The sequence below is a fragment of the Dreissena polymorpha genome, chromosome 1 (assembly GCF_020536995.1).
Source record: "Dreissena polymorpha isolate Duluth1 chromosome 1, UMN_Dpol_1.0, whole genome shotgun sequence".
NCBI lineage: Eukaryota > Metazoa > Mollusca > Bivalvia > Myida > Dreissenidae > Dreissena > Dreissena polymorpha.
This window is the reverse complement of record NC_068355.1, coordinates 169,496,380-169,510,680: the sequence shown is the minus strand read 5'-3', so window position 1 is coordinate 169,510,680 and position 14,301 is coordinate 169,496,380. Positions and strand designations below refer to the sequence as shown.

The window sequence follows — 14,301 nt, the reverse complement described above, 5'->3', positions numbered from 1 at the left end:
CCATTTTTGAACTCATCCAAGATATAATTGAGACCAAATTTCATGAAGATTGGACAATAAATGTTGCCTCTAGAGTGTTAACAAGGCAAATTTTGACGCCGCACGACACTTGACGGGCAAAAAGTTGATCTATCACAAAAAACAAGAACAATGAAATACAGAGGCATTTTGATCTTTCCAGTCTACAAGAAGCACCTTGGTCCCTGCTTCCAGTTTAGTCGCACCTTTATTGTGCTGATGACAACGCTGTCCGACATATTGACATTCGGTGTGAATACGGAACTGTTACACTAAGAACTGCGAATGGCTGTTTACCATCAAGAACACGGTATTAACCTAAATTGTTAAACAACTGATTACAGACTTACATAAGAATTTCCAGTTATTTATATAATTGGACATGTTTATAACTGCACTTAATGTACATTTCATTTAAAATAATAAAATTATTGTACTACTACATTTTTTTTTTTACAAAGGTTGACCACCATAAAGAACAATCAATCTGTATTTTAATTTTCTGTGTATAATGGCACTATATTCTTAGTCACATATATTATCAATACAGGCCCTATTTTCTTTTGTAGATCAAGATCGTGATTACACAGGAGATCGTGATTACACAGGATTATCAGGTAATAAAAGAGTTTGAACATGTTTATATGTTACTGTAATTTATGAATCTAGGCATTTCACAAAATTCCTAACCGTTCAGGATTTTCTTGAAATAACTGTTTCACTTAGGTACTTCACAAAATTCCTATTTTTTTGTTAATGTCCAAACATACCGTAAAACGCTGTGTATAACGCGCATCTACCTTTTTAAGATAAAAATCGGGAAAAAAGTTTGTGAAGCAAAAAAATCGGGGGAAAATTCCGTACCACAGGCTAACTGAAAATCGTTATATTTACATTGCCGATCTTCCGTGTTCTTTTATTGCTTCAATTATTAACTATTTTAAAGACTATAACGATACAACTAGTTTGTGTGTTTTTTTTATCATATTATGGGTAAAAATAAATGTTTTGATTTAAATGAATTATGCATGAAATGCACACTTTCCACGAGGAAACCATCAAGGTTTTCATCATATGTCTCCGAATTAACTGTCCACGATTTTAACGTGGAGGAGTACACTAAACGGATGGATTAGTTATAACTAAGAAACTGACATTATCGATTGGTATTGTCACGTGGTTATTCATGCATGACTTATTCACAACCGCGCGTTTATTTACATTGCTGATATCATGCGTTTTTTTTGTGAGTGTCTATAATTGACAGGAGACTTAAACGACTCAAACTTCTCAACACCATTACAACATTTCCGGCGATAAACAAACAATGGAGGTGTGAAGCCGTTTGCCGGTTCGCATGTTTTGATAATAGCCCAGCTACACAAAACTTGACAGGTGACGCAAATTGCTCGATAACCACATCCTCAATCTTGACAAGACGTATGAAAACGTGTAAACAAACACAACGTCAATTTTAAAAACACATTTGAAAAGCAAGAAAAATAATCATAAATATATCGGGAAAGACCTTGCTGATATACAATTGTTAATCGACAAGTGCCTCCAAATAAATTGTTTAACCCTAGTACAGTAGGGTATAATATTGTGGGAAAACAATAACATTTAAATAAAAATGGCTTCCTTCGTTGTTCATTCTCTTCTTCAAATTTATTTGATTTCAATGCTCTGTACGTACCTGAAAAAGATAGAAAATATTTATGTAAACTTTATAATGTTTGTACATCTTATTCAGATCGTAAATATAACACTATTATAAACATCGTTACAGTTCAAACACCGGGAAACAGAATGATATGAATTACCGCAACTGGGTAACTGACAGGGAAAAAATGTCTTGGCATGGCTGTAGTTGTGCATAACGCGCATCAAGTTTTTAAAATGAAATTTTGGGGTAAAAAAGTGCGCCTTATACACAACTTTTTACGGTATGTTGTGGAGGCATCAGAGTGTGTGATTTTTACTAACTTACAAATAATAATGGGTTATTTCTGAAAAACAATTATTATGCCTTATTTTCATTTTTAAAGATGCACTTTACATGACTTGTTACTTATATTGTAAATATAACAAGACTATTGCCAAGCAATTTATGTCCTCTACCGGCTCCACCATTGTCAGAAATTCCACCATTGTCTGATTTAAAAATATTTTTTTTATATATTTGTTTCCATAGCAACCAGAATTTTTGACGTAGATACAAAATGAAATGACATGCATAATGTCCATATTGCCATCTATCCATGTTTCAAGTTTCATGAAAAAATATGAAGAACTTTTAAAATTATCGCAGGATCCAGAAAACTACCATTTTCAGCAGTTTTTTTAGTCTATTTGTTGCCATAGCAACCAGAATTTTTGACGTAGGAACAAAATGAAATAGCGTGCAAAATGTCCGTATTGCTATCTATCCATGATTCATGTTTCATGCAAAAATATGAAGAACTTTTAAAGTTATCGCAGGATCCAGAAAAGTGTGACAGACAGACTCACAGACGCACAGAGCGAAAAACCACAAGTCCCTTCCGGTGAAACCGGTAGGGGACAAAAACAAGCTTAGCTATATGGACTTAAGATTATCAATTGCATCCAATTAATGTATTAATTAGTGTCATAACAAATATATAACTTAAATGTCGCTGTGGCGTTGTGGATAAGGTGCCCATTATGTTACTGGGAGGTTATTAGGTTTGTTTCCCACTGTTCTATAAATTGTCCCGTTAGACACCAAGTACTGGTTCTACCCAGAAAAAGGACTCAAAAAGCATTTTCAATAATCCTTAGGCTTTTTGATGCGATCAAGTTAAAATAAATAGGTTAACTAAATTAAATTTATTTCAGACGAGGCAGAACCATCAAGACAAATGGAGTGCAAACATGGTAATGTATGATAGGTTTCTAGTGAAATATCTTCTTAGAAGAGATTTGTGTATTAATGTATACATGTATTATAAACTATTTTATTTTATCATACCATAAAAACCATTCAACCTTTATGCCACCATATAATGCAAGTTATGAATTGTATTCAGATTTAAGAATTCTTCTTGTTGGAAAAACTGGCCATGGCAAAAGTGCAACTGGGAACACCCTCCTCGGAATCACGAGAGAAAACGGATTCTATGATAAAAAGAGTCGTGTTTCTGTTACAGAAAAGTATAAAAGGCTGGTATGTATTAACTAGGGCCTTCATGTGAATTTATAGCCTGAGCTTTAATGAAGAGAGTCATTGTCTTCATATCAGTATGTTATTCAAGTTTTTTAATAAGCGAAATAATGGCAAAAGCGACTAAATTAAATTCTCATTTTTTAACCTTGTTATGGGAACTTGATTTGACCTTATCCTAGGGACTGGGTTTAGGTGTATGCAACTCTTTCTACCATTCATCCCATTTATTTAAAAGCCCATTAACACTCAACATCAATGACAATTTTGTAAATGAACGCGCGAACGCGAGATTAGCTTCGGGAAGCTCATAAAATCTATGTTGTGCTTCCACCAATGCCTGAAGACAATCTCGCATTTGATAGTAAATGTTCAGATATGGTTGCAGGAATTTCACATGGAATATATTGCTATATTGGTTATTTTTATAAGGAACACTGATTGGTTATGGCCGGTTAACTTTATTTTAAGTAATATTATTTTTTTTAAATAGTTGATTTTGAGTATTAAGTGGCTTTAAAACAAGAAATATCTTTAAAAAGATATTCGTTGTTGATTGTGGTTGGTGTTTTGGGAAAAGATAAAAAGTTATATCAATGAGATCAAAGATAGTGAATGTCTTATATCTGCGCAGTTCTTAGCTGCATCACACGCAAATAGATTACGGGGTGTTATGCCAGATTTAATGACTTATTTCACATTATTAGATATTAATGATCATATATCTGGATACAGAACAGAAATACAAAACAAGAATGGAAATTAAATGAAAACATATAAGTAAACCCAGCTCACGCTAAATTATCTGTACTTTTTAAATATGTATAAGTGTGTGTTTCTAATAGACCTGTTTTAGTTGTTTGTCAAACATTGTTATCTTATTTGATTATTAATAGTTTTGAGAATCATCGCGCTCATGCTTAATAAATTGTTAAATATGATGGAATAATTCTTTGTATTTGTCATGTCTTTGTTGAAAACACATTGAGAATCTATTATTGACATACGATAATTTTATAGACGAATATCAACATTTAAAATATTTCTGGTAAAATAAAATTCAAGTTCACCTAGTAAACACGATATATTATACAACGATCCTTAACCTGACCATGAACTGACCCTGATACCTTGTGGGTTGGAATACAATGCATAAAGTGAGGTCAAATTTCAACTACTTGAATGACGGCTTGTTTAAAAATGAATGCTTTAACATGTTTAATGTTCAAAATCAAAAACAATTTAAACTATGTTTAGCAAAACGAATATCAAGAAAGGAAAAAAGTAGGGATGCAAGAGGTTACAAAAATCATTACCCGGTTAACCTTTTGCTAAAACCAGTTAGTAACTGGTTTACCAAAACACCTTAAGTAGTTAAAATGTTAAAGTATACATAAATAATGTCATACCGCTTGTACTTGTACTCTCTATAGAAACAAAAGTAATTTGAAATCGCATGTGTTGATAACATGTCTGTCTCTGAATAAAATGTATTTTAACAATTATTTAAAAAAGATCTTTTCACGGTTTGGTAAATTGAAAAAATTGAAAAAAGTTGTTTCAGATTCGCAAATTTTCGTTTTAGTTATGATATTTGTGAGGAAACATTATTCCTGAACATTTACCATAGTCCAATATAGCCCTTATATGTATCTTTTGACGATTTGAAAACCTAACAAGAAATGTGTTTGTCAGAAACACTATGTCCCCTTCTGCGCCGCTTTGACTTAGTATTTTTGACCTTTCACCTTGAAGGATGACCTTGACCTTGACCTTTCACCACTCAAAATGTGCAGCTCCATGATATACATATGCATGCCAAATATCAAGTTGCTATCTTCAATATTGCAAAAGTTATTGCAAATGTTAAAGTTGGCGCAAACCAACAGACCAACCAACCAACAGACAGGGCAAAAACAATATGTCCCCCACTATAGTGGTGGGGGACATAAAAATTATAAAGCATAGTAACGCGAAACAATTGAATCATTTGGAGAGTTCAGTTGTTGTCGTTTAAATTTACGAAACTACGAAATTGCTTATATAAGGTATAAAATACTTGAACTGTGTATACCCGGCGGGATAGCCAAGAGGGCTAATGCGTTTTTACTTCAGACTAACTCCAGGACTCCGGGGGTCACTGGTTCGAGCCCTGGTACCGGCTACTTTTTTTTCCTTTTTTTAATTTTATTCTTGATTTTTTACTGGAGCTTTTAAGATCCAATGTTTACATTTATCAATATAAAGCATTTAATGACAAACTTCAAAATATGCTAAAATGTGTGAAAAGGCCCCTTTAATAATTTTGTAAATGTTTGCTAGATATTGTATTTATTTTTCCTGCATAAAAGAATATGAGTAAAAAATTTAAGAATTACACAATGTTCATTTTCACATGTCATCAACTTAATTTTGGTTGGGCCGCTTACATTACGTTTGTGTCGCATCGCTCACAAATGGTGTGTTTCTTGGTTTATTCTGTTTTAATTTTATTATAAATGTTTATTTATTAAATCAGTTTATTGTTGCTTTTTTAAATTAAACTTGCCTCAGACGGTAGTGGTGGCATCGTGGATGAAGTAAATTACTAACAATTATTTTAATTTCTGATAAAACAAATAAGACGTTAACTACAACATCGACAAGATTTTATCTATGAATGCAATTCTTGATAAACCTGTTTCTTATAAATAATTTATATTTGCGAGAAATCATTGTTGAATATTGGTTAACAAAACATCAAAATAAGCCATCCAATGTCTCAACTGAATTTTATCGCAAGTTCAATAAACATGTCAATTTCGTCTTTGCTTATAGCCCCCTATCCCCGAAGTTTGCTAGTTATATTTTAGCGAATTAAACAAAACAAAAGTGCCAATTATCAAAACGTACCCCCTATTTGTTACCATAAAGGAACTGATTTATTGTTTTATTGCCTTGTTTGTTGACACGTTATTTTTTACCGTCGATGGTGCGGCATGTTTTTTTTTACTAGTCGTCAGCGCCAATTGGAAGTATGTTGGGCGCAAAACGTAAATTCGTACGAATTATTTTATGAACAAGAATATCAGTGAAACTGATGGATGCTCCCTGATGATGTGCTTTGTCAATCTATGTGTTGATAAACACTTAAAAAATCTATTATGAGCCTAGGTGACCTTGACTTTGAGCCCAGTGACCTCAAACCTCATCAAAAAGTAGAAGTCCATGCAAAATACCTACATGCTAAATATGTAAGAGATCGGTAAAATATTGAACGCGCTATGAGAAACGAACAAAATTGTGACAGAAAAATCTATTTTTAGCCTTGGTGACCTTGACCTTGACCCTAGTGACCTCAAACCTCATCAAAAGGTAGAGGTCCATGCAAGGTACCTACAGTAACATGCCAAATACGTAAGAGAACAGTAAAATATTGAAGGCGCTATGAGAAACTGTAACACAATTGTGACAGAAAAATTTATTATTAGCCTTGGTGACCTTGGCCTTGACCCCAGTGACCTCAAACCCCATCAAAAGGTAGAGGTACATAAAAGGTACCTACATGCCAAATATGTAAGAGATCGGAAAAATATTGAAGGTGCTATGCATGAGAAACTCTAACAAAATTGTGACGAAAAAATCTATTATTAGCCTTGGTGACCTTGACCTTGACCCCAGTGACCTCAAACATCATCAAAAGATAGAGGTTTATGCAAGGTACCTACATGCAAATATGTAAGAAATCGGTAAAATATTGAAGGCGCTATGATTTTTGGGGAACATAAAAAGAGAAAAAATATTCCAACAAAAAAGCAAATTCAAATTATTTATGTCAGGTTAACCTTTTTCCGAAAATGTAACCGATCAACTGGTCGTTTCAGTACGTCAACCGGTTAACCTCTTGCATCCCTAGAAAAAAAAACACTTTTATTTTCTAAAATATACTAGTACACAGAATGCAATATGGTAGTAATTACTTAATATGAGCACATAGCCTTTGAGTACTAATGCTCTAGCGCTGACAATCTCCTAAATATAAAGGGGCGCACACAAACTGTATTGATGTTGAGAGTTCTGTCTGTCTGTTCTGTCCCTCAAGCAAAAGGCTTGAGTCAAAATTGTTTCATGCTGAACATGCAGTTCACATTGTTGCAAAATGCACTGTAGTATCCCTTTATATCACATACCTCACAAAACAAAAAGTCAACTGTTTGTAGATTTTTATACTACAAAAAATGTCTGGCCTATTGGTAAGATATTTTTATTCACATTTCATGGGACGCTTAAAAAGGTCAACCAAAGTGAATAACTGGGTTAAACAGCTATGCAGAAAAAATCTGTGTCATGCTTGAGGCTTTGTTTTAAACTGAGCTTTAATTGTGACCTTGGAGTAAGGGCCTGAGGGTTAAACATTGCATTTTGTCAAACGCTTAATGCTACTATTCTGTTCTTTAATGGTAGTCATCTGCAATTTGTGTGTACAACAAGAATATACATGTAGTTTTCACAGTCTAGATATTGTCCAATTAAAAATACTGAACACATTTCCACATGATTGATTCATAAATGTGAACTCTAGAGTGTTAACAATGTTTTTCTAAGAAAAAGAAGAGTTTTTATATACATGCAATCCATATTTGCATTCAGCCTAAACAATGCCAAGGTAATTCTGAGCAAGTTTCATCAAGGCCAAGTCATAATTGTTGCCTCTAGACAAGGTTTTCTAAGAAAGGACCAGAGAAACTAGTTTTTAAAACGTATGATCCGGATTGAAACTTCGCCAATATATTATCCAGATAAACATTCTGTTTCATCAAGTGGGATAAAATATGTGGGTTTTACAAAAATACTATTATAAAATTAGTTGAACAATCCTAACAAGAGGCACATGATGACCCTTAAGCGCTCACCTGAATTCAGGTATACCACTAGTCTTGCTGAAGAGATTTGCCGTCATATTGTCACAATTATCATTCTGACCAAGAAGCCTAAGACATTAAGAGTCTTAAATGTTGCCTCAGAGTGGTACCTTTTTTTCAGATTTGACCTAGTGACCTTGTGTTTAGACCCATTTGACCAAGGGTTCAACTTGGCCTAGATATTGCAAAGATAAACAGCATGACCAAGTTGCATCAAGCTTGAGTCATCAAATATTGCCCCTAGAGTGGTAAGATTTTTTTTCGGCGTAGCTGTTTAACCCAGCTTTTCACCTTTTACATTATCGCCAGCAGACCCGTCATAAATGAATGTACTGCAACTCCAATATATCGCTGTTTGTGGGGTCAAAAGATGGCAACCGCGACATGTCTGGCGCGCGATATAACTTGTCGGGTCGTTCATGCACGTATATGTATGCATTAGAGTAGTTTGACAATTTCAAAACATGCTATTTACGTACCTTATTGAATTATGTGTTATGTCCATATGTTATACATTGGTATACATTTGAACATAAAAACATTATTCCATGTAAGTATAATTTTTAAATTCGTATAATTAAATTTGTATTGAAACCATTGCCAAGTTTTATTGTTCAAGAAAGCATACACAAATGAGACCCCATGCACAATATCATGACATTCATCCTCATGGAAACCATGGGCTTTAATAGTAGTGCATTTTGACAAACTGAGGGATCTTTACTTCTAAATACAAAGCAAGTAGTTTACACTGTATCTAGCGCGCAAAGATTGTTGAGATACGTAAGTATTTACCTGTGACATTTACAGTTATAATTGTATACACCTTCATGTGTGGACTGGTGTGTATCCAGCAATTCAAAGCAAATTCAATAGAGAATGGTGACATTCGAAATGACCTGTGAAGTTTGGCAAGTGGTGTTATTGTTTATCGCAGTACACAAGTGTGCAAGTGATTAACAATTAAAGCAAACAATCTGGACAAAACTGGATTTATGAATGTCGGACTATACAGAAAATTAAAGTGGGTGAAACAAGAGCTGTCTCCATCGGAAAACATATGCCCCCGAAAAACGCTTTTTGCGAAACCTAAACGCAGATTTGAAACCTAAACGCGGACCCTAAGTTCAAGGTTAAGGTCAAAGGGGTCAAAATTTGTGTGCATATGGAAAGGCCTTGTCCATATACACATGCATACCAAATATGAAGGTTACATCTGAAGCGAAATAGAAGTTATGAGCATTTTTCAAACCTAAACACAAAAGTGTGACGGACAGGCGAACAGACAGACCGACAGTGCGATCACTATATGCCCACCTTCAGGGGCATAAAAAGGTTGAAATACTAACTAGAATCCTTTTTTTTCTCAGCAAATTCTCAGATTAAAACATGTCATTTCGGGATCATGCTTGTCAGATTTTCCGGAGCCATAGCCAATACGGCATATATTGGACAACACGATATAATGGACCGTGATATATTGGAGTTACAGTGTACACTTCATTTATTCCATTGGCTTATTTGAGCATATTATATATCCCCCAAAGCATTGGCAAAATCACCATGTCTGAGTAGTATAGGACGTAACAGTGTTCAGTGTAGAGAGATGCGGACGTCTCTCTGCATGTTTAAACAAAACTTAGACACACATTTTTGCCAAGTTACAATTGCGCATTGCCGGTAAATTCCATCCCCAAGACTTTCAGGATCTGTGCTGTGCCAGTATATCAGGGGAAGACGGAATATACTATCAATAAACGCCTTATGTTGATAACACAGTATTGCTTTCAAGATATCAAATAAAACAAATTTAAGGGAAAGAAATGAATGAAAATATAACAGAACATGTCATTTGTCTTGTGTCCCTGATAGAAGGGAAATTGTTCAATTATTTAGCCACACATGTAGGACGTATGCAAGCCAGAATAGACTAATGATATTTGCTAGTTTGCTATTAATAACACAGTGTGACTTCAATTTCCTATTGGAAAGTTCTCGCGGTTTGATATTCCATTTACAAGATGCAATGAGATTTTTGAAGACCTGTGTCATTTGAAAACGGGTCTTTTGTTATATCATGCCTGCGCAGCTCCAGTCCAGCTTGCAAATCCGCGCAGTCTTGTGAGGATATGCATAATTAAAATGGCTACTCTGGAGATATCATGAGACTGTGCATGCTTTTTTATAGCAGAAAATGTGACCTCTAACCAGACTGCGCAAATGCGCAGGCTGGGTTTAAGCTACCCTAGCCGCATATGTCATAAGACCAATTTTTCCATCACAAAGATGTAACAGTGGTATTTGAATGTGTGGACAGAAAACTGCGTCTCATCAAATATCGACATATCATATGTTTCAATGATGAAGAAATACATGTACATTCATAATAAACTATGTGAGGACACATATGATGAGATCTCACGTGGTAAAATTACGCGGTTTATAATACATGCACTTCATTACAAACATTTCATGCCCTGAATTTGCGACTATTAAGTGAAAAAAGAATACAAAATATGTAAGCCTTTGTTTTTGATTTAATAAACTAGAAATGTAAATTTCCTAACTTTAGGATAGTCAGGATATACGCCAAATATCTTTTTTAAAAGATAATTCTTGTTAAAGATTTGACCAGGTGCACATGTTTGTAGATGCAGTGACCCAGATTTCAATTTGGCCTTAATTCAGTTATGATAAAACATTTTTATCAAGTTTCATAAAGATGCAGTCATAAATGTGGCCTCAAGAGTGGTACCAAGCTTTTTCTATAATATGACCTGGTGACCTAGTTTTCTCATGTGCATGACCTAGATCCAAAAACAGCATAGGTATTGCAAAAAAGAAAATTCTGAATAAGTTTATCAATATTGAATCATAAATCAAGCATCTAAAGTGGTTATCAAGATTTTCTAAGATTTGACCTAATGAATTTGACCTCCTTTTTTGGACCAAGTTAATGGAGGAACTTGAACAAGATTGAAACTCAGCCTAAATAATATGTTGGTCAACATTCTGATCAAGTTTAATAAAGATTGAGTCACAAATTTAACCTTTACAGTGGATTATCAAGATTTTATAACATTTGACCTGGTGACTTAATTTTTGGATGCACATTTTCCAGATTCAGACTTGGTCTAGATTTAGTCAAGATAAGCATGTTTATTAAAGCGAGTATATACGATTTTGTCAAATATTTATTAATTTATATAAAATGTGAAAAAAAAACTTATTAAACATATATTTTAATATAAATTAAAATAAAAGTTTTGAAGAAAATGTGTCAAAAATGCGAAATAAGCCAGATATTTAATTCTGAAATCGAAAAAGGCTGTACAGTCAAATTCGCCAGCATGTAAATCATGCATGTACGATGTGAATCTAAATTTTGTTTAATGGTTAATTTAAAATTCCTGCATCGATATATATTCATACGACACATGAACACTAACTCTGATCCTCTAATAAAAACACGAATGCTTCTGTTATTGTATGAAAATATGTACGAAATATTTTCATCACAATCGATCGGCTCGGGGCGCTAATTTGTATTTGCTGCATTTTATGAAATTCTTCCTGAAATATTTTTTTTTTCTTGCCTATTTTGTGTTATTGTAACATATTTTATCAATATATTACAATTTAACACATATAAAAAATCGTATAATCTCGCTTTAAGATTGAGTAAGTAAGTGGCCTCTAGATTTGTAACAAAGATTTTCTAAGATTTGACCTAGTGACCTAGTGTTTTAATGTGGCCAGTTTCAAGCTTGATCTTTATATTATCTAAATAAACATTATCACCAACTTTCATCCAGATTGAGTGGTGAATATGGCTTTTAGAAGATAACAATTTTTTTTATCCCCATGCTTTTTAAAAAGCGTGGGGATATTGTGGTTATCTCCGCCATCCGTCAGTCCTGGCCACTATCTCCTCCTACATTAAAAACACTAGAACCTTCAAACTTACACACATGGTAGCTATGAGCATATGTGCGACCCTGCACTATTTGGAATTTTGATCTGACCCAGTGCGTCAAAAGTTATGGGGGTTGGGGTGAGGCCAGGTCAGAGATTTTCACTCATTTTTTTATGTTATTTTACATTAACTTCTTCATTCCTACACAGATTTACTTCCAATTGATACTGAACATCTCCAATGACAATACGGTCAATCTAAACTATGCATGGCCCCATTACCAAACCTGGGGCGCCTCCTTGGTCAAACATGCGGCCTGGGAATACGCGTCGGCCTCTGCCGCGCCATTTTTAAAAAATTAACTTCTTCATTTCTACACCGATTCACTTCAAAATGATACTGAACATCTCTTATGACAATACAGTCAATCTCAACTATGCATGGCCCCATTACCAATCCTGGGGCACCCCGCCCACATTGACCACACCCAGCCAAAATTTTGTTTCAACATAACTTCTTCATTTATTCACCAATTGTCTTCAAATTAATCCTGAACATCTCATGGTCGAGATCCCGAGCTATTTCGGCATAATTAAAATCCAAGCCAGACTGGCGGTCAAGACCCCGAGCTAATTTATAATTAAAATCTAAGATAGATTGGCAGTCAAGACCTCAAGCTATTTCAGCATAATTAAAATCCAAGCCAGTTTGGTGGTCCAGATCCCAATCTATTTCAGCATTATTAAAACCCAAGCCAGTTTGGTGGTCAAAACTCCGAGCTATTTCGACATAATTAAAATCCAAGCCAGATTGGCGGTCAAGATCCCAAGCTATTTCAGCATAATTAAAATCCAAGACAGATTGGCGGGCAAGACCCCAAGCTATTTCAGCATAATTTAAATCCAAGCTAGTTTGGTGGTCAAGATCCAAAGCTATTTCAGTATAATTAAAACCCAAGCCATTTTGGCGGTCAAGACCCCAGGCTATTTCAGCATAATAAAAATCTAAGCCATTTTTGTGGTCAAGACCCCAAGCTATTTCAGGCTTATTAAAATCCAAGCCAGTTTGGTGGTCAAGATCATGAGCTATTTTAGCATAATTAAAATCCAAGCCAGATTGGCAGTCAAGATCCCAAGCTATTTCAGCTTAATTAAAATCCAAGCTAGTTCAGTGGTCAAGATCCAGAGATATTTCAGCAAATCCAAACCAGATTGGCAGTTAAGACCCCGAGCGTTTTAGCATAATTAAAATCCAAGCCAGTTTTGTGGTCAAGATCCCAGCTATTTTGGCACATATAAAAATCCAAGCCAGATTGGTGGTCAAGACCCCGAGCTATTTTAGTATTATTAAAATCCAAGCCAGATTGGCAGTAAATACCCCAAGCTATTTCAGCAAAATTAAAATCCAAGCAAGTTTGGTGGTCAAGATCCCAAGCTATTCTAGCATTATTAAAACCCAAGCCATTTTGGCTGTCAAAATCCCGAGCTATTCCATCATAATTAAAACCCAAGCCAATTTGGATGTCAAAACCCCGAGCTTTTCCTGCATTATTAAAATCAAAGCCAGATTGGTGGTCAAGACCCCGAGCTATTTCAGCATAATTAAAATCAAAGCCTAATTGGCGGCCAAGACCCCTAGCTATTTCAGCATAATTAAAATCCAAGACAGATTGGCGGGCAAGACCCCAAGCTATTTCAGAATAATTAAAAACCAAGCCAGTTTGGTGGTAAAGATCCCAAGCTATTTCAGTATTATTAAAACCAAAGCCATTTTGCGGTCAAGACCCCAGGCTATTTCAGCATAATTAAAATCTAAGCCATTTTTGTGGTCAAGACCCCAAGCTATTTCAGGCTTATTAAAATCCAAGCCAGATTGGCGGTCAAGACCCCAAGCTATTTCAGCATAATTAAAACCCAAGCCAGTTCAGTGGTCAAGATCCAGAGCTATTTCAGCAAATCCAAACCAGATTGGCGGTCAAGACCCTGATTGATTTTAGCATAATTGAAATCAAAGCAAGTTTGGTGGATCCCAGCTATTTCGGCACATATAAAAATCCAAGCCTAATTAGCAGTCAAGACCCCGAGCTATTTCAGAATAATTAAAATTCAAGCCAGATTGGCAGTAAATACCCCAAGCTATTTCAGCAAAATTAAAATCCCAGCAAGTTTGGTGGTCAAATTCCCAAGCTATTTTATCATTATTAAAACCCAAGCCATTTTGGATGTCAAAACCCCGAGCTATTCCATCATAATTAAAATCCAAGCCAGATTGGTTGTCAAGAC

General features: G+C 34.8%; 1 protein-coding gene across 1 annotated transcript in view; it reads left to right on the top strand.

Annotated features, from left to right (window-relative positions):
- The first annotated feature begins 184 nt into the window (after window positions 1-184).
- Window positions 185-14,301, top strand: part of LOC127860140 (GTPase IMAP family member 8-like) — a 31,742-nt gene continuing 17,625 nt past the window's right edge. The window contains exons 1-4 of the mRNA XM_052398000.1: window positions 185-328; window positions 588-635; window positions 2,878-2,916; window positions 3,069-3,205. Coding sequence (XP_052253960.1) covers window positions 304-328; window positions 588-635; window positions 2,878-2,916; window positions 3,069-3,205 — 249 coding nt within the window. The 5' untranslated portion in view covers window positions 185-303. The remainder of the gene's footprint in view (window positions 329-587; window positions 636-2,877; window positions 2,917-3,068; window positions 3,206-14,301) is intronic.